Below are 25,406 nucleotides of genomic sequence, written 5' to 3' on the forward strand. Positions count from 1 at the left end.
AAGGTCGGTGGAGTTGTGGATAGTGATGAAGGATGCTGTAGGTTGCAGAGAGACATAGATAAGCTGCAGAGCTGGGCTGAGAGGTGGCAAATGGAGTTTAATGCAGACAAGTGTGAGGTGGTGCACTTTGGTAGGAGTAACCGGAAGGCAAAGTACAGGGCTAATGGTAAGATTCTTAGTAGTGTAGATGAGCAGAGGGATCTCGGTGTCCATGTACACAGATCCTTGAAAGTTGCCACCCAGGTTGACACGGCTGTTAAGGCGGCATACAGTGTTTTAGCTTTTATTAATAGAGGGATCGAGTTCCGGAATCAAGAGGTTATGCTACAGCTGTACAAAACTCTGGTGCGGCCGCACTTGGAGTATTGTGCACAGTTTTGGTCACCGCATTATAAGGAGGATGTGGAAGCTTTGGAAAGGGTGCAGAGGAGATTTACTAGGATGTTGCCTGGTATGGAGGGAAGGTCTTACGAGGAAAGGCTGAGGGACTTGAAGCTGTTTTCATTAGAGAGGAGAAGGTTGAGAGGTGACTTAATTGAAACATATCAAATAATCAGAGGGTTAGGTAGGGTGGATAGGGAGAGCCTTTTCCCTAGGATGGTGACAGCGAGCACGAGGGGGCATAGCTTTAAATTGAGGGGTGAAAGATATCGGACAGATGTCAGAGGTAGTTTCTTTACTCAGAGAGTAGTAAGGGAATGGAACGCTTTGCCTGCAACGGTAGTAGATTCGCCAACTTTAGGTACATTTAAGTCGTCATTGGACAAGCATATGGACGTACATGGAATAGTGTAGGTTAGATGGGCTTGAGATCGGTATGACAGGTTGACACAACATCGAGGGCCGAAGGGCCTGTACTGTGCTGTAATGTTCTATGTTCTAAAACTGTCAAGCAAACACACAGGCATACAAACTCCACTTTAAAAATGTAAATTCTTAAGTACCCATAGCAACTCCAAAGTAAACATACAGTTACTCAAGCCTTTCAACTTTACTCCTTTGAATTGCTCATTAAAGTGTCAATAAAATCTGAGTTTATAGTTCCATAAACAAATCCTGCCAGGCCGCATCCATTTTGGGGTTTGGAATTCAGGCAAACGTTCATTCTGGAATTCCAAAGCATAGGTACGTCACAAACTAGTGATGAAAACATTAATACCTTTGAAGTGATGGAACAGTTGGCCAGCTGCTCCATTGCTTACGTTAAAAGGCAGGACAGATAGCGAGATTGAGAACTAATGTGAACCATGCAGTCCAGATGACACATCCTATTACTGTGGAATGTAAAATGTTGTGGACTACTTTTCTAGTTGGATAATGTAATCTAGCTCATCTGTAAACTGCCACAATTTTTATAAATGTAATGGTTATTTACCATTGAAGTCCAAAAACATCTCATCTATCATTGCATATTTTTGTTGTCATGTAGGACTTAATTATGCATGTAGCATTGACAAGAAATTTTAAACATGCTTGCCAGAATACTCTCAACTCCATGTCCACCGTTCTCCCCGGTTCACAAACATCTTGATCTAATGTGATTCACTCTAGTAAGTTCCATAATCTTTTGAAGAAATTTCTCCTGAAATCCCAATAACATTTTTTGGGGATTATCTCATATTGGTGGTCTCTAGATAAGCTTTTCTCCACAAAGTGAGACATTCTCTCCAGATCCATTTTCTCAAAGCCTTTCATAATTTTAAAGATTTCAATTAGGTCACCCGTTAGGCTTCTTTCTTTTCCAAGAGAAATTTCAATAATGAGCAACTAGTAGAAAGGCAGTGATGTAACCGAGCCTGGGTCCCAAGAAAATTGCAGCAACAGAAAAATATGAAGTTTTGGAATCTTTTCATGAGCTCATGTGTGAAGTTAAATTTGACTAAGAAATCAATACACTGGAAACTGGTTCAATCTAGATAATTTTGAATTTTACAAAATGAATTAAAATAGTAGTAATTAAGATTTTGTTTTGGCTCCTTCTATTTTAGGAACGGCGTAAATTTGGCCCACTGGGATGGTGTATTCCATATGAATTTAACGCTTCAGATTTCACAGCCAGTGTCCAGTTCATACAGAACCACCTTGATGATTGTGATAAAAAGAAGGTGCATCTTGATTTATTTTTTGCTGTCATTTTGATTATGATTGTATAGAAATCACAGCAAGCAAATATCTCATACTGGACCAAAAGAGGATAAAGATTCTTGCCGAATATTAAAAATTTAATATCAGGGAAGTCAGTGCAGATTTAGAGATCAAAGGGAATGGATTATTTAAATTTCATGAACAGGTAAAGGAAATACCTCATTTATATTCATCAACAAAGGCATTAGTTCTAGTCTGATCATTGGGAACACCAGTCTCAACTATCCTCTGGCAAGAATAACAGCAACTATGATTTGCTGTTTTCTGACTCTAAACCTTTAATCTAAGCTGACATACTGACCCTACAAATTCTTGAGCAACAATTTTGTTAACCAACCTTTTTAGGACCTGTAAAAAGGATCTGAGAAATATCAACTGAATGGGAAATTACAACACGTTATGATCACTCTTTCCAAGAGGATCCTTTACTTTGAGTTAATCAGTTAATCCTGTCTTAATACACATTACCAGGTCTTAAATAGACTAAAATGTCCACTTTCTTTCTCAACGGAGGATTCCCCAGCACCTTAGTTTACAGGGCCCCCAGCCAAGTCCAACACATTTCCTGTACTTCGGCTCTCACCCAATTTTCTTCCTTCCCACAACAGCGATAGGTTTTCCCTTGTCCTTACCTACCATCCTACCAGCATCCACATCTAGAGGATGATTAGTGCCATTTCTGTCACCTCCATCACGATGCCACCACCAGACATATATTCCCCTCCCCTCCCTTGTCAGCTTTCCACAAGGACTGTTCCCTCCAGGATACTCTGGTCCACTCCTCCTTCACTCCCAAAATTCCCCCACAGCCCCATAGTATCTTCCCCTGCAACCATAACATCCAAGGATACAAACGCATCTTCCAGATGAAACAACACTTTACCTGCACTTCACACAAATGGTCTACTGCATTCACTGCTCACAATGTAGTCTCCTCTACTTTGAGGAAATGAAGCAGAGACTGGGTTACCGCTTCACAGAACACCAACATTCTGTCTGCAGAAAAGACCCTAAGCTTCTAGTTGCACGTCACTCCAACACACCACCCTGTTCCCTGGCCAACATCACTGCAGTGCTCCAACATTGCTGCAGTTCTCCAACAAAGCTCAGTGCGAGCTGGAAGAACTATGCCTCATTTTCCACTTGGGAATTCTATATCCTTCCAGACTCAGCATCAAGTTCAGTAGTTTCAGGGCTTGAAGCACCTTTTTCTATGCACTTACCAGAGTCCCCCCACACACCAGGCCTTGTTATCATTTGGTCTGCTATTACACAAAACCCATTGTTAGCCACTAATAGTCCCCATAAGCAGCTATTCATTCTGCTAGGCTGATCATAATCCAGTCCTTTGTGTGTCCAACTGTTCTCTCTCTTTGGATTACACTCTACTATCATTTATTCCTTCTCCCATCCCCCCACCATCTTCTGCAAAAAAAATCTTCTTTCTAGGTACAGAGATAATGGGAACTGCAGATGCTGGAGATTCCAAGATAATAAAATGTGAGGCTGGATGAACACAGCAGGCCAAGCAGCATCTCAGGAGCACAAAAGCTGACGTTTCGGGCCTAGACCCTTTTTCTAGGTACCTTCAGTTCTGAGGAAGGGTCACCGGACCCAAAATGTTAAGTCTGATTTCTTGCCATAGATGCTGCCAGACCTGCTGAGCTTTTCCAGCAATTTCTACCTTTGTAAAACAGTCTATTCCCTGATTGTTTCCACAATGTCATGTTTTAAGAAACTATCTTGAATACACTCTGAGTGTACAAAAGCGCCCACAAGTCTGCCTTTGCCACATTTATTTTTCCAATTTATAAGATTAAAATTGTATTTATTATTCTCTGTTAAAGTCCCCATAATTTCATAATAGACCAGCCATCGAGAGCTACAGATCACACAGAGGCAAAAGGTTTTTTTTAGTTTAGGTAAGGCATCATGTGTTGGCACGTGCTTGGAGGGACTGAAGGCCAGTTCATGTGTTGTACTGTACTTTGTTCATTCAAAAGTAGATCTTCTGATAGTATTCAAATCAGGGTGTTGTTTATCAGTTAGAATTTACACAGTCTATTGACATTAGATCTCCTTGCATTTGTTTTGTTCAGGGAGTGTCATGGAATACTATACGTTACATGCTCGGAGAGGTTCAGTATGGAGGCCGAGTCACAGACGACTATGACAAACGCCTGCTCAACTGTTTTTGCAAGGTAATCACATTCCTAAACTTTCCACGCAGCAAATACAGGGCGTTTGCAAGTATTTACATATTTTTACAAAGTTTTTATGATTCTACAATATTTGCAAAGATGGAGCATAGTTGGATGCCATTGGCTGAAAACAAAGAGGAATTCAAGCAAGAAGGACTTTGAATTTTTTTCTATTCCTTTTCCATCACAGTAATCACCCCAATTGTGTAGCTAGTGGGAAATTCTAGTGTTCAATCAACTGTTAATACAAGTGAACGGTGGGGCAAGGAAATATATGGATCTCAGGGAGAAGGATTACCTCACAACAGAAAGATCAAGGTAGTACATCAGATCTGAGATAATGGGAACTGCAGATGCTGGAGAATTCCAAGATAATAAAATGTGAGGCTGGATGAACACAGCAGGCCAAGCAGCACCTCAGGAGCACAAAAGCTGACGTTTCGGGCCTAGACCCTTCATCAGGGAGGGGGATGGGGTGAGGGTTCTGGAATAAATAGGGAGAGAGGGGGAGGCGGACCGAAGATGGAGAGAAAAGAAGATAGGTGGAGAGGAGAGTATAGGTGGGGAGGTAGGGAGGGGATAGGTCAGTCCAGGGAAGACGGACAGGTCAAGGAGGTGGGACGAGGTTAGTAGGTAGATGGGGGTGCGGCTTGGGGTGGGAGGAAGGGATGGGTGAGAGGAAGAACAGGTTACTGTGTCTCATAAGATAATAAAATGTGAGGCTGGATGAACACAGCAGGCCAAGCAGCATCTCAGGAGCACAAAAGCTGACGTTTCAGGCCTAGACCCTTCATCAGAGAGGGGGATGGGGAGAGGGAACTGGAATAAATAGGGAGAGAGGGGGAGGCGGACCGAAAATGGAGAGTAAAGAAGATAGGTGGAGAGAGTATAGGTGGGGAGGTAGGGAGGGGATAGGTCAGTCCAGGGAAGACAGACAGGTCAAGGAGGTGGGATGAGGTTAGTAGGTAGATGGGGGTGCGGCTTGGGGTGGGAGGAAGGGATGGGTGAGAGGAAGAACTGGTTAGGGAGGCAGAGACAGGTTGGGCTGGTTTTGGGATGCAGTGGGTGGGGGGGAAGAGCTGGGCTGGTTGTGTGGTGCAGTGGGGGGAGGGGACGAACTGGGCTGGTTTAGGGATGCAGTAGGGGAAGGGGAGATTTTGAAACTGGTGAAGTCCACATTGATACCATATGGCTGCAGGGTTCCCAGGCGGAATATGAGTTGCTGAGATAATGGGAACTGCAGATGCTGGAGATTCCAAGATAATAAAATGTGAGGCTGGATGAACACAGCAGGCCAAGCAGCATCTCAGGAGCACTCCTGAGATGCTGCTTGGCCTGCTGTGTTCATCCAGCCTCACATTTTATTATCTTGGAATATGAGTTGCTGTTCCTGCAACCTTCGGGTGGCATCATTGTGGCAGTGCAGGAGGCCCATGATGGACATGTCATCTAGAGAATGGGAGGGGGAGTGGAAATGGTTTGCGACTGGGAGGTGCAGTTGTTTGTTGCGAACTGAGCGGAGGTGTTCTGCAAAGCGGTCCCCAAGCCTCCGCTTGGTTTCCCCAATGTAGAGGAAGCCACACCGGGTACAGTGGATGCAGTATACCACATTGGCAGATGTGCAGGTGAACCTCTGCTTAATGTGGAATGTCATCTTGGGGCCTGGGATAGGGGTGAGGGAGGAGGTGTGGGGACAAGTGTAGCATTTCCTGCGGTTGCAGGGGAAGGTGCCGGGTGTGGTGGGGTTGGAGGGCAGTGTGGAGCGAACAAGGGAGTCACGGAGGGAGTGGTCTCTCCGGAAAGCAGACAGGGGTGGGGATGGAAAAATGTCTTGGGTGGTGGGGTCGGATTGTAAATGGCGGAAGTGTCGGAGGATGATGCGTTGTATCCGGAGGTTGGTAGGGTGGTGTGTGAGAACGAGGGGGATCCTCTGTGGGCGGTTGTGGTGGGGGCGGGGTGTGAGGGATGTGTTGCGGGAAATACGGGAGACGCGGTCAAGGGCGTTCTCGATCACTGTGGGGGGAAAGTTGCGGTCCTTAAAGAACTTGGACATCTGGGATGTGCGGGAGTGGAATGTCTTATCGTGGGAGTCAGATCTCACAGGTCAGACCATTAGGAGGAGAGAGAGAGAGATAATGGGAACTGCAGATGCTGGAGAATCCAAGATAACAAAGTGTGGAGCTGGATGAACACAGCAGGCCAAGCAGCATCTCAGGAACACAAAAGCTGACGTTTCGGGCCTAGACCCTTCATCAGACCATTAGGAGGGATCAGATAACAGGAGTTGTCAAGATCACGAGAGCAACCTGTTAGAAAGGATATAATAACAAAGCATTTAAAAATACGTAATAAAATCAAGCAGTCAGCATAATTTCATGAAGTGGAAATCATGCCTGACAAATTTATTATAGGTTTTTTCAGAGATTACAAACATACTAGATAAAGATTGTTATGACACAGAAAGAGACAAGCAAAGCAAATCAACCTCCCTATTTGCAACACAGTAAAATTAAAATACTCAATGATCCTCAATATTGTCTCAGTGGTTCCTAAGCAGACTTGTTAAATAACCAGTAGCAGACTTAGTGAATAATCAATACCAGACACCAAGATTATAGTTTAAACAAAAGAGTTAATTGTTTATTATCAAAGCAAAATTAAATAACAAGATAACCTAGTTACAGTCTATGATTTTATCATGATTTTCATTGATTCTAGCCGCCACCCATACAAAGACAGATAGACTGACAGACACTGTTAAGGGATAAATGAAAAGAAATGTAACTGGCCAGTTAATTTAAACTGTTTCCATGCTCCATTATATCACAGACATATAGGATTGTATCTTGCTTGGTTTCTGTAGACACCAGTCAATGTAGATAGTTTCCAATTGGCTCCAAGAAATATTCATTTAATTCAAATAACTGGGGAGCTTTGCAGTCACAATTCCTGTGACAAAAACACACAGTTCAAAACTAGTGCAAATTTTGGCATCTCTTTGTGTCTTTTTTTTAAACATACTTTTAGCACTAACCTCGCTGTTAAGCCCCTGTTAACATTCAAACATCTGCCCTCTGTTTAACCATAATGCCTCTCTGAGTTCATATATCTATGGAGTGCCTTGAACGAGAACCAACTTGTAATTAACCTTCAGACCTGGCCTCGTTAACAAAATATCAGTTTGCTCTCTCTTAAAGAAATAAGCTGCCAAAGATCCAAAGACCACCTTCAGCTCTCAGCTCACAGTTCACAGCTCCAAACCAAAAATTTTAAAAATAAAATCAGTGAGAGTTCTTAGAAGGTGAACGAGTAGACGAAATGTGCTTGGATTTCCAAAAGATATTCAAGACACCAAAGGGGTTAACAGCCTTAAAAGTGGATAAGTCTACAGGCCTGGATAAAATGTATCCCAGGCTGTTGAGGGAGACAAGAAAGGAAACATCAAGATCTTTTGAGATCCACTCCAACTGCAGTCAGGTGCCAGAGGACTGGAGGACTGCTAACATTGTGCCATTATTTTAAAAAGGGAAGAAGGGATAGACTAGGAAATTACAGGTCAATCAGTCCAACTTCAAAGATCCCCTTCAGAAGGGCAGTCATATTTTGAGTGGTAGGACTATGCAAAGTGTTGAAAATCAGATGGACTGTGGTACATATATATCCACAGATTCTTGAAAGTACCAAGGCACATAGATAAGGTAGTTAAGAAGGCACGTGGGATATTTGCCTTTATTAGCTGAATTAGTTGGAACTGTACACATAGTGGTTAGGCCACAGCTGAAGTACTATGTTCAGAGGAGATTTGCCAAGATGCTGTCTGTCCTGAAGGATCTGAACTATGAGGAATGATTAGATAGACTGGTGCTGTTTGCCTTGGAACAACTAATGTTGTGAGGGACCTGACAGAAGTGTGTTATGAGGGTCATAATGCACATTTTCTATCAGAAGTCAAAAACCAGTCAGATAGATTGAAGGTAAGAAGTAGAATGCCGAAAGAAGAGTTTAGGAAAAATATTCTCACTCAGAGAGTGATGGGAGTTTGGAACTTCTGCCTGAAAAAATGGTTGAGTCATAAACTCTCAAAACGTGCAAGTAGTATTTAGATTTTCATTTGCTTTTCCATAATCTCTATGGCTATGGACCAACAGCAGGAAAATGGGATTACTATAGTCAGATCTTTATTGACCAATGTGAGCATAATGGGCCATTAGACCATGAGAAAAAAGAACAGGGTAGGCCATTAACCCCCTGAGCCTGCTCTGCCAACCAGTAGGACACAGCTGATCCAAAATTCCTCACTTCCACTTTCCTGTCCTTGCCCTGTAATTCTTGATTCCCTAATCTGATCAACAAATCTAATTCTGCCTCAAACACAAGGATTCTGTTCCCACAGCTCTCTGTGGCAAGGAGTTCCAAAGTCTCACAACCCTCTGGGAGAAGAAATTCCACCTTATCTTAAATTGGCACCCCTTTATTCTGAGTCTATGCCTTCTGGTCACATACTCATCCATTTGGGAAAACATCCTCTCAGCATTTACCCTGTCAAGCCCCTTAAGAATCCTAAATGTTTCAATGAGATCTCCTCTCATTCTCTAAACTCCAGTGAATAGAATGGCCCCAGCATTGACCCCAGTAGCCCATCTAGTTACAGTAGCCATCCTGAAATTGCCTTCTTATTCCAACCCTCTGTCCTGTATAATTTAGCCAGTCCTCAATCAATGCTAATATACTGCTTCCAACACCATGGAGTCATATCTCTTTAATTAGCCTAATGTGTATCACTTTGTCAAACACCGTGAAAAATCCAAATATATTACACCCAGTGCTTCCCCTTTATCTGTCCTGCCTGTTAGGTCATCAAAGAATTCTAAATTATTTGTCAGGCATGATTTCTACTTCACAAAGCCATGCTGACTATGCTTGATCAAATTATGCATTTGAAATAACAAGGTGTAGAGCTGGATAAACACAGCAGGCCAAGCAGCATCACAAGAGCAGGAAGGTTGACATTTCGGGCCTAGACCCTTCATCAGAAATTGGGGAGGGGAAGGGAGTTCTGAAATAAATAGGGAGAGAGAGGGAGGTGGATAGAAGATGGATAGAGGAGAAGATAGGTGGAGAGGAGACAGACCAGTCAAAGAGGCAAGGATGGAACCAGTAAGGGTGAGTGAAGGTGGGGACGTATGGAGGAGATAGCTCAGTTCAGGGAGGATGGACAGGTCAGGGGGCGGGATGAGGTTAGTAAGTAGGGGAATGTGGTATACTGCATCCGCTGTTCCCTTTGTGGCCTCCCCTACATTGGGGAAACCAAGCGGAGGCTTGGGGACCACTTTGCAGAACACCAACGCTCGGTTCACATTCAACAAGTGGCACCTCTCAGTCGCGAACCATTTTAACTCCCCCTCCCATTCCACAAATGACATGTCCATCCTGGGCCTCCTGCACTGCCACAACGATGCCACCCGAAGGTTGCAGGAACAGCAACTCATATTCTGCTTGGGAACCCTGCAGCCCAATGGTATCATTGTGGACTTCACCAGCTTCAAAACTCCCTCCTCCCCCTACCACATCCCAAAACCAGCCTAGCTCATCCCCACCTCTCTAACCTGTTCTTCCTCTCACCTATCCCCTCCTCCCACCTCAAGCCCAACCCCCATCTCCTACCTACTGACCTCATCCTGCCCCCTTGACCTGTCTGTCCTCCCTGGACTGACCTATCTCCTCCCTACCTACACTCACCTTAACTGGCTCCATTCCCGCCTGTTTGACCGGCGTGTCTCCTCTCCACCTATCTTCTCCTCTATCCATCTTCTATCTGCCTCCCCTCTCCCTATTTATTCCAGAACCACCTTCCCCTCCCCCATTTCTGAAGAAGGGTCTAGGCCCAAAACGTTCCTGCTCCTCTGATGCTGCTTGGCCTGCTGTGTTCATCCAGCTCTATACCTTGTTATCTCAGATTCTCCAGCATCTGCAGTTCCTACTATCTATGTATTTGAAATATTCTTTTATTATATTATTTTACCCAACTCTTTACTGCTAAAATTTTGTCAATATCAGATGTTAAGTGAACTGATATTTCTCTATCTGTTTTGTCTCCTTCCCTTTTTAAATAAAGGTGTACATTAGCATTTTCCAATCCTTCTGGACCTTAATCAGAATCTAAGGATTTCTGGAAGATTACTACCAGTGCATCCACCATCTCTCTTACTACTTCTTTTAATATCCAAGGCTGTAGCTCATCACACCCAAAGGAGCATCATTAGTCTCTTCTTGGGTGATAGTTGTTTTATTTTCTTAACACCTTTTTCCCCTTAATTGTTTAATATTTTTGGAGTGCTATAAGCGTTTTCTACTGTGAAGACTGACACAATATATTTATTCAACTTTTTTGCCATTTCGTGATTCCCCATTGTTATTTCTCATGCCTCATTCTCTAAGGGGCTGATACTTTCTTTGGTTTCTTTCCTCTTTATAGATTTAAAGAAGGTCTTATTTCTGTTTTGATATTACTTATTGGTTTACTCTCAAAGGTTAACTTGTCTCTCTATTTTCTTTGGTCATCCTTTGTTGGTTTTTAAAACTTTTCAATACTGGCTTACACTAATTGTTGCCATATGCTTATATTTTTTCAAATTGATATAATCCTTAACTTGCTTGATTAACCATAACCTTGTTTATACCCTTCCGCAAATCCTTTTTCCTCACTGGAATATATCTCTGTTGTAATTCATGAACTATTTACTTGAATGTCTGCTATTATTATGTGGAATGGCACTACATTCAATAGTGTTGTGATAGTTTGCACTTTCCAATCACTCCAGAATCTATAAAATTTTGGAACATAATTACCAATAACTCAACTATCTCTATCGTCACCTGAGTTAACACCGTGCGATATAAACTATCAGACTGTTCTGAGGAAGTGTCACTGGATCCGAAACGTTAACTCTGCTTTTTTTTTTGCAGATGCTGCCAGATCTGCTGAGCATTTCCAGCACTTCTGTTTTTGCTATAAACTGTCAGGCCTTGGAAATTTCTCAACTTTCATCCATATTAATTTATTCAGCACAATCTTCTTCATAATACTTAATTTCTTCAACTCCCTTATCACTTAGACATCTATTTCTGGGAAATTTATGGCATCTTCCTTAGTGAAAATGGACACAAAATGATCATTTAAGATAACAAAGTGTGGAGCTGGATGAACACAGCAGGCCAAGCAGCATCTCAGGAACACAAAAGCTGACGTTTCAGGCCTAGGCCCTTCATCAGAGAGAGGGGGATGGGGAGAGGGTTCTGAAATAAGTAGGGAGAGAGGGGGAGGCGGACCGAAGATGGATGGAGGAGAAGATAGGTGGAGAGGAGAGTGTAGGTGGGGAGGTAGAGAGGAGATAGGTCAGTCCGTGGAGGATGGACAGGTCAAGGAGGCAGGATGAGGTTAGTAGGTGGGAAATGGAAGTGTGGTTTGAGGTGGGAGGAGGGGATAGGTGAGAAGAAGAACAGGTTAGGGAGGTGGGGACGTGCTGGGCTGGTTTTGGGATGCAGTGGGGGGAGGGGACGAGCTGGGCTGGTTTTGGGATGCAGTGGGGGTAAGGGAGATTTTGAAGCTTGTGAAGTCCACATTGATATCATTGGGCTGCAGGATTCCCAAGCAGAATATGAGGTGCTGTTCCTGCAACCTTCTGGTGGCATCATTGTGGCACTGCAGGAGGCCCATGATGGACATGTCGTCTGAGAAATGGGAGGGAGAGTTGAAATGGTTCGCGACTGGGAGGTGCAGTTGTTTATTGTGAAGCGAGCGGAGGTGTTCTGCAAAGCGGTCCCCAAGACTCTGCTTGGTTTCCCCAATGTAGAGGAGGCCACACCGGGTACAGTGGATACAGTATACTACATTGGCAGATGTGCAGGTGAACATCTGCTTGATGTGGAAAGTCATCTTGGGGCCTGGGATGGGCGTGAGGGAGGAGGTTTGGGGGCAAGTGTAGCACTTTCTGCAGTTGCAGGGGAAGGTGCCGGGTGTGGTGGGCTTGGAGGGAAGTGTGGAGCGGACAAGGGAGTCATGGAGAGAGTGGTCTGTCCAGAAGGCAGACAGGGGTGGGGATAGAAAAATGTCTTGTGTGGTGGGGTCGGATTGTAGATGGCGTAAGTGTCGGAGGATGATACATTGTATCCGGAGGTTGGTGGGGTGGTATGTGAGGACGACGGGGCTTCTCTTAGGGCGGTTATTGCAGGGGTGGGGTGTCAGCCCAGCACGTCCCTGCCTCCCTAACCAGTTCTTTTTCTCACCTATCCCTTCCTCCCACCTCAAGCCGCACCTCCATCTACTACCTACTAACCTCATCCTGCCTACTTGACCTGTCCGTCCTCCCTGGACTGACCTATCCCCTCCCCACCTCCCAACCTATACTCTCCTCTCCACCTATCTTCTCCTCTATCTATCTTCAGTCCCCCTCCCCCTCTCTCCCTATTTAGTTTAGAACCCTCTCCCCATCCCCCTCTCTGATGAAGGGTTTAGGCCCGAAACATCAGCTTTTGTGTTCCTGAGATGCTGCTTGGCTTGCTGTGTTCATCCAGCCCCACACTTTGTTATCCTGGATTCTCCAACATCTGCAGTTCCCATTACCTCTGATCACAAAATGATCATTTAGTTTACCTGATACTTTTCCACATCATAAATTTTCATGACTGCCTGTAAAGGACCCACATTCATTTTTGTCAAATATTTCTTTTTCACACACCTATAAAAGATTGTATGTTGCTTTCTTCTTTGCTAGATTATATTCATATTCTATTCTCTCTTTCCTTACCAGTTTGTTGATACTTCTTTGTTGTGGTCTAAAAACCTCCCAGTCTTCAGATTTATTGCCAACTCTTGCAACTTTATCAGTCATTTGTTTGCTCTTTTACAATCCAAAATTTCCTTTGGCTGTGTAAGTGCAGCTCTGAATACTTCTTAAATGTTGTGAGGATTTCTGCCTACACCATGTTTATAGGCAGTGGGCTCCAGATTCCCACCATCTTAAGTGAAAAACATGTTCCTCATATCCCCTCCAAACCTTCTACTTCTTACCTTAAATCTATGCCTGCTAGTCATTGATCTGCCTACCAAGGGGAAATGTTCATTACAACAGGCACAGGCAGAGGCAGTTCAGCCCCTTGACCCTGCTCCACCATTTTATACGATCATGACTGATCTCATCTTGGCCTCAACTCTACTTTCTACCCCTCCTCATAACCCTTCAACCTAATACTAAGTAAAACTCTGCCTATGACCTCCTTATATTTACTCAATGTCCCAGCATCAATTACACTCTGGATAGTAAATCCATAGATTCATGTCCCTTTCACAGAAGTAATTTCTCCTCATCTCTGTTTTAGATCTGCTCCCGCTTTATCCTGAAACTATGACTTTTTGTTCCAGATTGCCCCACATGAGGAAACATACTTTCTGTGTCTGCTTTGTCAATCCCCTTTAGCATCTTATATTCTACAATTAGATCTTCTCTCATTCTCATAAACTCCATAGGCCTAAACAGTTCAATTTCTTTTCATAACAGAAATCACTCATCTCTGGAATCAACCCCTCTTTGAACTGCTTTTAATACTACTACATTCCTTCTCAAGTAAGGGGAATAAATTATACGCAGTACTCCAGGTGCGGTCTGACTAATCCCTTGTACAGTTTCAGAAACACTTCCCTACTTTTATACTTTTTTTAGCAATAAATGCCAAAATTTCATTTGCTTTCCTGATTACCTGCATACTAGTTTTCTGTGATTCATGCATGGGGACACTCAGATCCCTCTGCACTGAAGCACCCTGAAGTTTCACTCCATTTTAATAATAGGCTGCCTTTCTGTTCCTGTGACATAAGTAGATATTCTCACTCTGATGCACATTCAACTTCATCTGCCACATATTGAGCTATTCATCTAACCTATGCATATCTATTTGTAAATTTCTTATTTCTTCATTGCAACTTACTTTTGTACCCATTTTTGGGCCATCCTTTGCAATATGGTAAACTTTAGTTTTTTCTTTATGAAATCTTTAAGTTTCTTGCTTAGCCATAAATGATTTTTTTCCCTCTCACAGTCTTGTCTCTAGAATATATTTTAGTTAGAAGCAATTGAATATCTCCACCTGCCACTGCTCATTAGCTGTCCTTAGTCTTAAGGTCTTCAGACGTTTTAGTCTTCCTGCTCAGTCCAGTAGGACCAAATCTATCCTCATGCCTATATAAGTACCTTTGATTAATGCCAGAGTACTAGTAGGGCGTCTCCAATTTCTTACTCTCCAACTGAGTTTGAAATTCTAGCTTGCTGAGATCACTATTCCCTACAGGATCCTTAGCTATGAGATATTTAATTAACACATTTCCAAATCCAGAATGGCCTGCTCCCTGGTTGCATACAGAGCATATTGTTCCAATGAATGTTCTCTAATACATTTGGTAAGCTGTCCCTCAAGCCTATCCTTGCCAATTTGATTAATTCAGTCTATTTATTAAAATCAACCATGATTATTACTGTATCTTTCTCACAAGCCCCAGTATTACTTGGTTTAAAATGTCCCCCACTGTAAGGCTACTGTTTGGGGACCTACAGATTACTCCCACCAGGGACTTCTTGCCCTGCTATTTCTTATTTCTGCCCAGACCGATTCTACATCTTGGTCTCCAGTGCTGATATCATTTCTCACGACAGCATTGATTTCATCCTTTAGTAATGAAGCCCTTCTTAAATACCAAGTACCTTTTGATATTATTGATAATGGAATTCTCTTTAACAGTTGCTCTTTCTTTCTGCTTCCTCCACCCCTGCAAAACAGAGAGATCGGTGATGACATGGTCTTGGCTCTGGCTGCACATTTCTGAGGAACTATTGTCCTTATTTTCCAAAATGGAATACCAATTAGCAGGCATGATAGATTCAGAGGGCTCCTAGATTAGAAATACTGTCGAATCTTAATCACTAATCAGCTGCTTTCCCTGCCTCAGTGAATCATTCTGCCATTGGCCTCTGTGCAGGTAGGACTAAACCATGCTTTCTTCCTGTCCCACTCAGCTGTTGTCTGGGGACTTTATTTTGTGCATTAAGAATTAATTAAAGTACCTCTTTCCCCATGCCCTGAGGATTCCCATTTTGACCCGGATTCTCGCTGAGTCTCACTCGGGCAAAGTCTCCTTCGCACTAAACATGCAACTTACTCTGACTTCTGACCTTTCATAAGGGGGATTTAAGAAAGGTCTCAAGACCAATAGAAGTGTTTCGATCAGTGGAGGAGTAATTACGTTATGGGGAGTCTAATAGAAGAGAGATTGATTGCTACATTGAGAAAGTCAAAAGATCATGAGAGGAACTTGGATCAGCAGAATTCTACACTAGCAAATGATTAACTATATATCTCCTTAACAAACCAGACTGAAGGATTATGATAGTTTCAGTACAGGGCCTCTAATTGGCTGGTTTCTCTCAAAGGTAGCACATGAACTGGACTGAAGAGGTTGATGCAGGAGAAGCCTCACTGGATGTGGGAACCTTGCTGGCAGCAGGCTGCCTTACTGCAGTTGTATCTCAACAGGCCAATTATTGCTACCAATTCTCCAGTCAACGAACAAGCTCACCCCCACAATCCTTAAATTCCACCCGCTATCCTTCCTCCAGTCTCTCCGTATACTGTCTGACCTGCAGAATATTCCTATTTTTATTTCCTTAATGATTCCAGGCTTAATTAAATTGGCTGACATGGGTCCAAGACAGACTTCTTGTGTTTTCTCAGGCTGATCTCTCAACTGTTGGTGGTGAATTTAGTTAATTTCTATGATGAAAATAAGGCAACCTCATACCATTTAACTCACGTCTGTGTGAGGCAAATGGCACAATACTATTCATGTCTAGTGAGCAAGAAGCAACCTTTCATTACAATTCTATTAGAAACACAAATTAGAAAACAAGTTGTTTGTGGCATTGGAGATAATGGGAACTGCAGATGCTGGAGAATTCAAGATAATAAAGTGTGAAGCTGGATGGACACAGCAGGCCAAGCAGCAACAGGAGCACAAAAGCTGATGTTTCGGGCCTAGACCCTTCATCTGATGAGATGCTGCTTGGCCTGCTGTGTTCATCCAGCTTCACACTTTATTATCTTGTTTGTGGCATTGGTCTTCTTCATATTTGGCAGGACAATGAAATTGCAAACATGAAGCACTGGAACATTATGACAATTCACCTATTAGATTAGATCATAAGTTTCATTCTACAGTCAAATTTCACAGTGACTGAATGTGAAAAATTGGAATGTTTCAGAAACTCAGTATTTTTTCCTTTCTGCTGACCAGCTTCTCAGAAAAAAAGAACTTGTAGCTCAAAATAACTATCAAAATGTTATCTTACTGTAAATGTAACATTCTTGCAGTAGGTGGGCCCTATATCGACAATAGGAAGTAGAGAAATCGTAGATTGACAGATTACTGGTTCTGTTTCAGCCTTTAATAATTTGACAAATTATTCTGCTTTGTTATTTATGAGGATTTTTATAGCTCTTCAGATTTGTCTCATTAAGGTTATTAAACGACAAAGTGTAAATAATTTCTCAAGTCAGTCAGTAGTTTCATTTTAACTTATTTATTATTTTTTCTATAGGGTATCTAACACCTTGGTTTAAAGGAATATTTGAGTTATGAGGTAAAATGCATTTAATGTAACTGTTTTGTGGACTTGTAATTTAGGTGTGGTTCAGTGAGAAGACATTTGATCCCAAGTTCAACTTCTACACTGGTTATGTCATTCCAATCTGTGCCACCGTCGACAGCTATTTAGAGTATATTCAGACATTACCTGCTGTTGACACCCCTCAGGTGTTTGGCCTACATCCAAATGCTGATATCACGTAAGTAGGACATGAGTTACTTTTACCTAATACCTGACAACACAGTAAAGATCACTTAATATTGTTCTCTATTCCCTGGTAATAATTGGATTACAGCCCAAGCTAGATATAGTAAGGGGGATGTACAGGGCTCAGGGAAGAGTGGAGAGAAAGCAACTTGCTTACAATGGGTGGCCTCCACTATTGCTTATTTCAAGTGTTACCATTTATAATTGATTATTACTCCTACATCTCTGGCGCCACAGGTACAATTAAATATTGCAAATCATTATTGTGCCAATTCCCTTGCCATTTACTTTGGTCACAGGCTGTTGTTACATGAAAACAATGGTGGAGTTGAAGAGCTGGAAAGGATTGAAAATTCTGCTACAGTCCCAAGATTCTGCACTATTCCTGTGATTAATGAAGTATGGAACTGAAGCCAATCCTTACATACTTTTATATTTATTTACGGAGTTACACATCACAAGTATACATCTCTACAACTAACAATCACAATTTTATTCTGGTTCTTGCCTACCACCTATGTGCAATTAAAGAAATTTAGCACTTAATAACATATTCCCTCCTCTTTAATTAAACAACAAAAATTTCAAAACAAATTAAATCACATTCCATATTCTGTGCAAAGTGTTATGTTGTAAGATTTCTTTTCTTACCAGCATTTGTTTCAAACCAAAAAGGACAATGTAACATTTTCGTAAAGTATGTATAATCCCACAATTAAGAATTACCTACACAGCACACAATAAGTGGATGATTTTACAGAAACACACTTAAAATGGTTAACAACTAGGAACTCCTATCCATTGCCTCCATAAAAACCAATGAGTGAACATTTTTCAGCCCACTTGGTGGGAGCTTTTTGTGGTCTCCTGGGAAGTAGATGACAAGGAGGCTGGCATTGTAATTGGAGTGGATATCCCTATGATGTCGAAGGCCTGCTTATCTGTTTCCAGTGGAGAAAAAAATCTCATCAAAGTGGAGGCACCCTTACATTCTCTTTGTGGTGTCACACATTCGTATACGTCATGTTGCAAAGTGCTTGAGGCATATCTTTAAACTTAAGTCGTACACGTCCTAGAACTTATAGTTACATTGTTGTATACTATAAGCAATATTTCTTCTCTCAGCGCATGCAGTTTTATAATACACTGACCCCTGTATCAAAGCTGAAAATTAATGAGAAGTCCATTGATATAAATCTCTTTTTGCCTGAATTAACTGATTGGATCATCAATCTCTCCCAAGAATATATTAGAGATATCTTATGTAGCAGATTGCTGTACTACATCAGTATCTTTGTATGAATAGCTATTTGACTTTATACTGCAATGCAACCATGCCCTATTTCTGCATATGTTTTGGAAGTGGTGTGTTGTTTTATAAATATAGTATTTGTTTTGAGCAGCTAGGTGCTTGTGTTGTGAGTTTTGCTTTTCTCACAGCATTGACACTAACTTTCTATATCTGCTGTCTGGCCTACTCTCTGTACTAGCTTCTTTCTTGTGTATTTAAGGTTTTTTGAACCTTAAGAATAAAATGGATTCTGTAGATCCTGTGAGAAGATTGATCTTTCTCTCTTTTGATCAATCTCTGCTGCTTCTGGACTTGTGCTTCATTACCAACCAAATGGCTTTCTCTAAAGTTAAATCTTCTTTAGACTGAAATAAATCATAGCAAAGAATCAAAAATAATTTTAACAAAAATGCTACATCTTATGAACTCTCTCTTGGAAGCTCAATTGTCACTAATCTGTAGAGATCATTAGGATATCGAAGTATATACCTGGGTGCTGAGCTCTTAAATCTTGTCTTTGAAGATTTTTAAAGATAATAGGAACTACAGATGCTGAGAATCCAAGATAACAAAATGTGGGGCTGGATGAACACAGCAGGCCAAGCAGCATCTTAGGAGCACAAAAGCTGACGTTTCGGGCCTAGACCCTTCATCAGAAAATGGGAATGGGGAGAGGGATTCTGAAATAAATAGGGAGAGAGGGGGAGGCAGACCGATGATAGATAGAGGAGAAGATAGGTGGAAAGTAGAGTATAGGTGGGGAGGCAAGAAGAGGATAAGTCAGTCCAGGGAGGATGGACAGGTCAAGGGGACGGGGTGAGGTTAGTAGGTGGGAAATGGAGGTGCGGCTTAGGTCAGAGGAGAGGATAGGTGAGAGGAAGAACAGGTTAGGGAGGCAGAGACAGGCTGGGCTGGTTTTGGGATACAGTGTGGGGAGGGGAGATTTTGAAGCTTGTGAAATCCACATTGATACCATTGGGCTGCAGGGTTCCCTAGCAGAATACGAGTTGCTGTCCCTGCAACCTACGGGTGGTATCATTGTGGCACTCCCATACATCCCAAAACCAGCCAAGCTCGCCCCCACCTCCCTAACCTGTTCTTCCTCTCACCTATCCCCTCCTCGCACCTAAGCTGCACCTTCATTCCCTACCTACTAACCTCATCCCGCCCCTTTGACCTGTCCATCCTCCCCGGACTGACCTATCCCCTTTCTACCTCCCAACCTATACTCTCCGCTCCACCTATCTTCTCCTCTATCCATCTTCAGTCCGCCTCCCCTTGTCTCCCTATTTATTCCAAAATACTCTCCCCATCCCCCTTTTCTCGGCCCGAAATGTCAACTTTTGTGCTCCTAAGATGCTGCTTGGCCTGCTGTGTTCATCCAGCTCCACACTTTGTTATCTCATAAGATTTTTAATTGTTCCAAAATTAAAATAACTAGCAAAGCCCGTGCAACTTAATCTAAAGACTGTATGAGTTCTTGGCAAGCTATAACATCATCAGACTTTGTCCTAGTTAAGTATCAAAGTTTATTTACTTCTTCCGGTGGAGAATTAGTATCTAGTTCGGAATTAATTCTGTATGTTAAGAAACGTTTGCTCCAAGAATTCGTTTTTTAAGTTCTATTTGGAATGTCCCTGAAATGAAATCATCCTGATCATATTATTTCTGTTGACATTTCTTCTTAATGAATTATTTAATGAAATTAATTATTCATCTAACTTTAAAACTTTATAATCCTGTAGGATTTATAATCTTTATAATCCTGAAGACTGAAAGCCTGGAGACTTTTAAGTGTGCAGTTAAACAATGTTGTTTTCTTTACACACGCATTTTCAGCTATGCAGTACTGCATTGAAGGATTTTTGTGTTTTTCTGATTGAAATAGACGTTTTCTGCTATCAGTGGGATTTTTTACAAGTTGCATGGATGACTTCCTAACTTTGCAACCTAATAAACAATTCTCATCCTTTGCCCTGACTTTGCTGAGTAAATCCTGCTCTCATAGCTTTGCAGGTTAAATACTTTGCATAACAGCATTCTTTAGCAATTTACAATGACCACAGCACATCTATTATTGGATTTTGTCTTACTATTTTAATAAAGATTCCCATTCACTTTAGCAGTTTCACTAAATGGATCTTAGTTTCTGTGCCCTTAGAAAATTCTTCCCACTTTAACTAGGCTTTAATTATGGATCTTATTTTCCTATTGCAACTGGAACAGATACCTTATTCTCTTCTTCTGTTAAACTTTGCCTTTGTAAGCTTTGAAGCATTTTAACACTTCAATTCTAGCTTTGCAATGTTCCTGGTTCTATAATCTCAGCTTAAATTACTTGTACGGCCCTTGATTTTCCCTACTTGACTCAGTGCACCCTATATAATATGTAATTGCGGATGTGAATAGCATTTCATCTCCCTAGAACTTCTAGCTCACATTTGCTCCTGCACTTGTAATCCATGTGTCACTTCTTTGCCCATTCACTTTAACTGGATTTTGTGGTCAGTGGCAAAGCCAGAATGCTTGACAAAGCTTGCCACAAAGATCTGGTAATATCTGAGACATAGATTTTCCCTTTCTCAATGTCAGTTTAATTCTGGAACCAAGACAAGCTAATTTGCAGCCGATTAGCCAAAGTGACTGCATCAAGCAAGTTAGGCAAATAACTATAAGAACATAAGAAATAGGAGCTGAAGAAGCCACCAGCATCTTGAGTCTGTTCTGCCATTCCGTGGGACGACGGCTGATCCTTTACTGTTTTGGTACCCTATCTATGGAAAAGTATATTGGGATTGGAGGCAGTCCAGAGAAAGGTTGACCTGGGAATGGAGGGACTGTCGTATAAGGCAAGGTTGAGGTTGAGTCCAGGTTCAGCCTGAACTCATTAAAATTTAGAAGAATGAGAGGCGTCTTCATTGAAGTATACAAGGTTGGGGTCTTTACCAGGTAGATGTGAAAAGATTTTTTCCACTTGTGGGAACATGTAGGACCAAAGGGCATATTCTCAGAATAAGAGATCACACGTTTAGCATCGAAATAAAGAGGAATTTTTTTCTGTCAGAGGGTAGTGACTATGTGAAATTCTTTAGCACAGAGGGCCGCAGAAGTGGATTGTTAAGTATATTCAAGGCTGAGATAGATTTTTAATCAGTCAAGGATTCAAAGATCCTGGGGAAAAGGCAGGAAAGTGGAACTGAGGGTTATCAGATCAGCTGTGATCTCATTGAATGATAGATCAGACTCAGTGGGCTGAATGGTCTACTTTTACTCCTATATCTTAGTGTCTTATTGATTTATGTATACCCTGGTTAGACACCCCACTGAAAGAAAACATCCTGAACCTTGTCAAACCCCATAAGAATTTAATAATTCAATGAGATGACCGCTAATTCTTTTTGAACTCAAACGAATGCCCATTTAGTTGACTCATATCATTTCAGAGGACAATCTCTTCACTCCGGTGATCTATCTAAATTGCTGACCCTATCATATTTAATCGTAAAGTTTACATTTGGACCTTAGATTGAAGCTAAAATAGGTTTTAAAAAGAGCAATTTCTTTCACAATGAAATCTTTTAACATTCAACAAAAATAAAAAGAAAATCTTCCAGGTCTAGTGACTGAAAAATCCAGGTCATTAAATTTGACAGGTAAACTTCAGATAAAAAGTTCCAGATTTAAGTTGCTTAACGCAAACTTCAAAGGGGTCAGGACAAATTCCTCAGGGTAACGTCCATTGAACTGTTAGGTAGGTAAACTTAAACTCCCTGAAAGTGTTTGCATATGACACAAACGCAGTATATACTCTCAAAGGTAAAGCTTCCACTTACGTACTTAACTAACCATGATCAACAAATTAGATAAACCTCAGTATCAAGTTACAAGACACACACAAATGTAATAAAACTGTTACATTTCTATTGTTCTACGGTTCTGATAAATTGTCAATCTGAAATTTTAATTCTGTTCCTCTCTCCACAGATGTTACCTGATTTATAGAATCATTGAGTCACAGAATCGTGTAGCACAGAAACAGACCCTTCAGTCCAACTCATCCATGCTGATCACGTATCCTAAACTGATCTAGCCCCATTTGTCAGCATTTAGCCCATATCCCGGCATGCTAGCTCAGTGGTTAGCACTGCTGCCTCACGGCGCCAGGTACCTGGCATACCCTCAGGCAACTGTCTTTGTGGAGTTTGCACATTCCCCCCATGTCTGTGTGGGTTTCCTCCGGGTGCTCTGGTTTCCTCCCACAGTCCAAAGATGTGCAGGCCAGGTGAGTTGGCCATGCTAAATTGCCTGTAGTGTTCAGGGATGTGTAGATTAGGTGGGTTGTAGGGGAATGGGCCTGGGTAGGAAGCTCTGTCAATGTGGGCCGAAAAGCCTGTTTCCACATTGTCAGGATTCTATGATAAGATTCCTCTAAAAGCATCCTATTCATATACCCATCCAGAGGCCTTTTAAATGTTGTCATTGTACCAACCTCCTTCACTTTCTCTGGCAGCAAATTCCATACGGACACCACCCTCAGCATGAAAAGGTTACCCCTAGATCCCTTTCAAAGCTTTCCCCCTTACCTTAAACCTATACTGTCTAGGTTTGGACTCCCTACCCTGGCTATTCACCCTGTCCATCCCTCTCATGACTTAATAAACTTCTATATGACTTAATAAACTTCTATGAGGTCAGCCTCCAATGCTCTAGGTATAATAGTCACAGCCTATTAAGCTTCTTCCTGTAGCCCAAACTTTCTAGTAAATCTTGTAAATATTTTCTGAACCCTTTCAACTTTAACAATATCTTTTGTTTGGCAGGGAGACCAGAAATGGAAGCAGTATTCTAAAAATGGCCTTACCAATGCCCTGTACAGCCGCAACATGATCTCCTAATTTCTATACTCAATGCACTGACCAACAAAGGCAAGAATACAAAACAACTTCACTAGCCTGTCTACCTGGGATTCCATTTTCAAGGAACTATGAACCTGTACTCCATGGTCTCTTTGTTTGGCAACACTCCGCAGGACCCTACCTTTAAGCGTATAAGTCCTGCCCTGATTTACCTTTCCAAAATGCAGCACCTCACAATTTTCTAAATTTAACTCCATCTGCTACTCTTTGGCCCATCTAATCAGGGTCCTGTTGTACTCTGAAATGAGCTTCTTCACTGTTTGCTACACCACCAACTTTGGTGTCATCTACAAACTGACTAGCCATTTCTCCTACACTCTCATCCAAGTCAATTATGTAAATGATAAAAAGCAGTAGACCCAGCACCAATCCATCCAGCACACTGCAGGTCACAGGCCACCAGTCCAAAAATCAAAAATACCCTATGTCCCCTACCTTCAAGCCAATTTTGTATCCAAATGGCTAGCTCCCCCTGGGTTCCGTGTGATCCAGCCAGTCTACCACACAGAACCTTGTTGAATGCCTTGCTGAAGTCCATGTACATAACATCCACCACTCTACTTTCATCAATCTTCTTTTTCATTTCTTCAAAATATTCAATCGAATTATTAAGACACAGTTTCCCACACACAAAGCCATGTTGACTGTCCCTAATCAGTCTTTGCCTTTCTAAATACATGTAAATCCTGTCACTCAGAACCTCCTCCAACAACCTATCCACCACGGACGTCACACTCACTGGTCTGTTGTTCCCTGGCTTTTTCTTTACCACCTTTCTTAAACAATGGCACCACATCAGCCACCCTGCAGTCTTCTAGCACCTCTCATGGCTATTGATGATACAAATATCCTAGCAAAAGGTCTACAATCAGTCATTGATTATTTCTAGCAATTTATATAGTTTTGTTTTTGGTCTTACCCAAATTCACTTCTGTGCTCTTCCAGCAGAAATCATGGGCTAGCCATCAGAGACAGGAATCTGAACCAGTTGTCTGCTGCCCAATCCTCAGGCACTGTGGCTAATTTTAGCCTCCCAATAAATGTCTTTGCTGAGACTGACAAACTTCACAAACTAGAGATCAAACTCATGAATGTGATTAAATACTTTAAGTCCTAACCTAAACCAATGGAATAATCAGGGCAGCATACTGATGATTTCAGATCATTGGCTGCACATTGCTAAAAGAAACCCAAAATGCTGCTGACAGAAACATGCATCGTTCTTGAATCGTAAAAAAAATGCCAACATTCATTGCTCTCTTTTCCTTCAGGTACCAGAGTAACACTGCAGCTGAAATTCTCAACACCATCACCAATATTCAGCCAAAAGAAACTTCAGGAGGAGGAGGAGAGACTAGAGAAGCCATTGTCTTTAAACAGGCTGACAGTATGCTGCTAAAGCTGCCCGCTGATTATTTGCCACATGAGGTATGATAATGGGTTAAATTATATCAAAGCTTCATACATGTTTGACCTCTCAAAAGCACGTTTTACATCTTTGATGTTGTTGAAATGAGTACAGCACCTTGGAAGACAAGATAATAAACTGCTTTTGGAGATCCTCTGGAGGATATGTTAATTCCAAAATTATTGTAAAACTATTTCAGTTAATACCTTGCATCAGTTAACAAGACTAAAACTTTCAGTTATTAATTACTCTCAGCAAGGTACCTTCAGTTTATTTTACTAAAGATTATCAGTGACTAGTGGAGTTTCATAAGGGTCAATGTTGGAGCTACAACTATTCATATTATACATTCATGATCTGGGCAGAGGAACTGAGGGTATTGTTGCTAAGTGTGCAGATGACGCAAAGATATGTGGAAGAATGGGTGGTGTTGAGGAAGCGGGGAGGCTGCAAAAGGACTTGAACAGTCTAGGAGAGTGGGCAAAAAAGTGGCAGATGAAGTACAATGTGGTAAAATGTAAGGTTATGCACTTTAGTAGGAAGAAT

General features: G+C 41.8%; 1 protein-coding gene across 1 annotated transcript in view; it reads left to right on the top strand.

The window, feature by feature from the left end:
• Positions 1–25,406, top strand: part of LOC125452340 (dynein axonemal heavy chain 8-like) — a 1,165,100-nt gene that overhangs the window by 1,118,062 nt on the left and 21,632 nt on the right. Inside the window, exons 91-94 of the mRNA XM_059645122.1 lie at positions 1,989–2,105; positions 4,245–4,346; positions 17,077–17,237; positions 24,724–24,880. Coding sequence (XP_059501105.1) covers positions 1,989–2,105; positions 4,245–4,346; positions 17,077–17,237; positions 24,724–24,880 — 537 coding nt within the window. The remainder of the gene's footprint in view (positions 1–1,988; positions 2,106–4,244; positions 4,347–17,076; positions 17,238–24,723; positions 24,881–25,406) is intronic.

Source organism: Stegostoma tigrinum, chromosome 4 (genome assembly GCF_030684315.1).
Source record: "Stegostoma tigrinum isolate sSteTig4 chromosome 4, sSteTig4.hap1, whole genome shotgun sequence".
Classification (NCBI taxonomy): domain Eukaryota; kingdom Metazoa; phylum Chordata; class Chondrichthyes; order Orectolobiformes; family Stegostomatidae; genus Stegostoma; species Stegostoma tigrinum.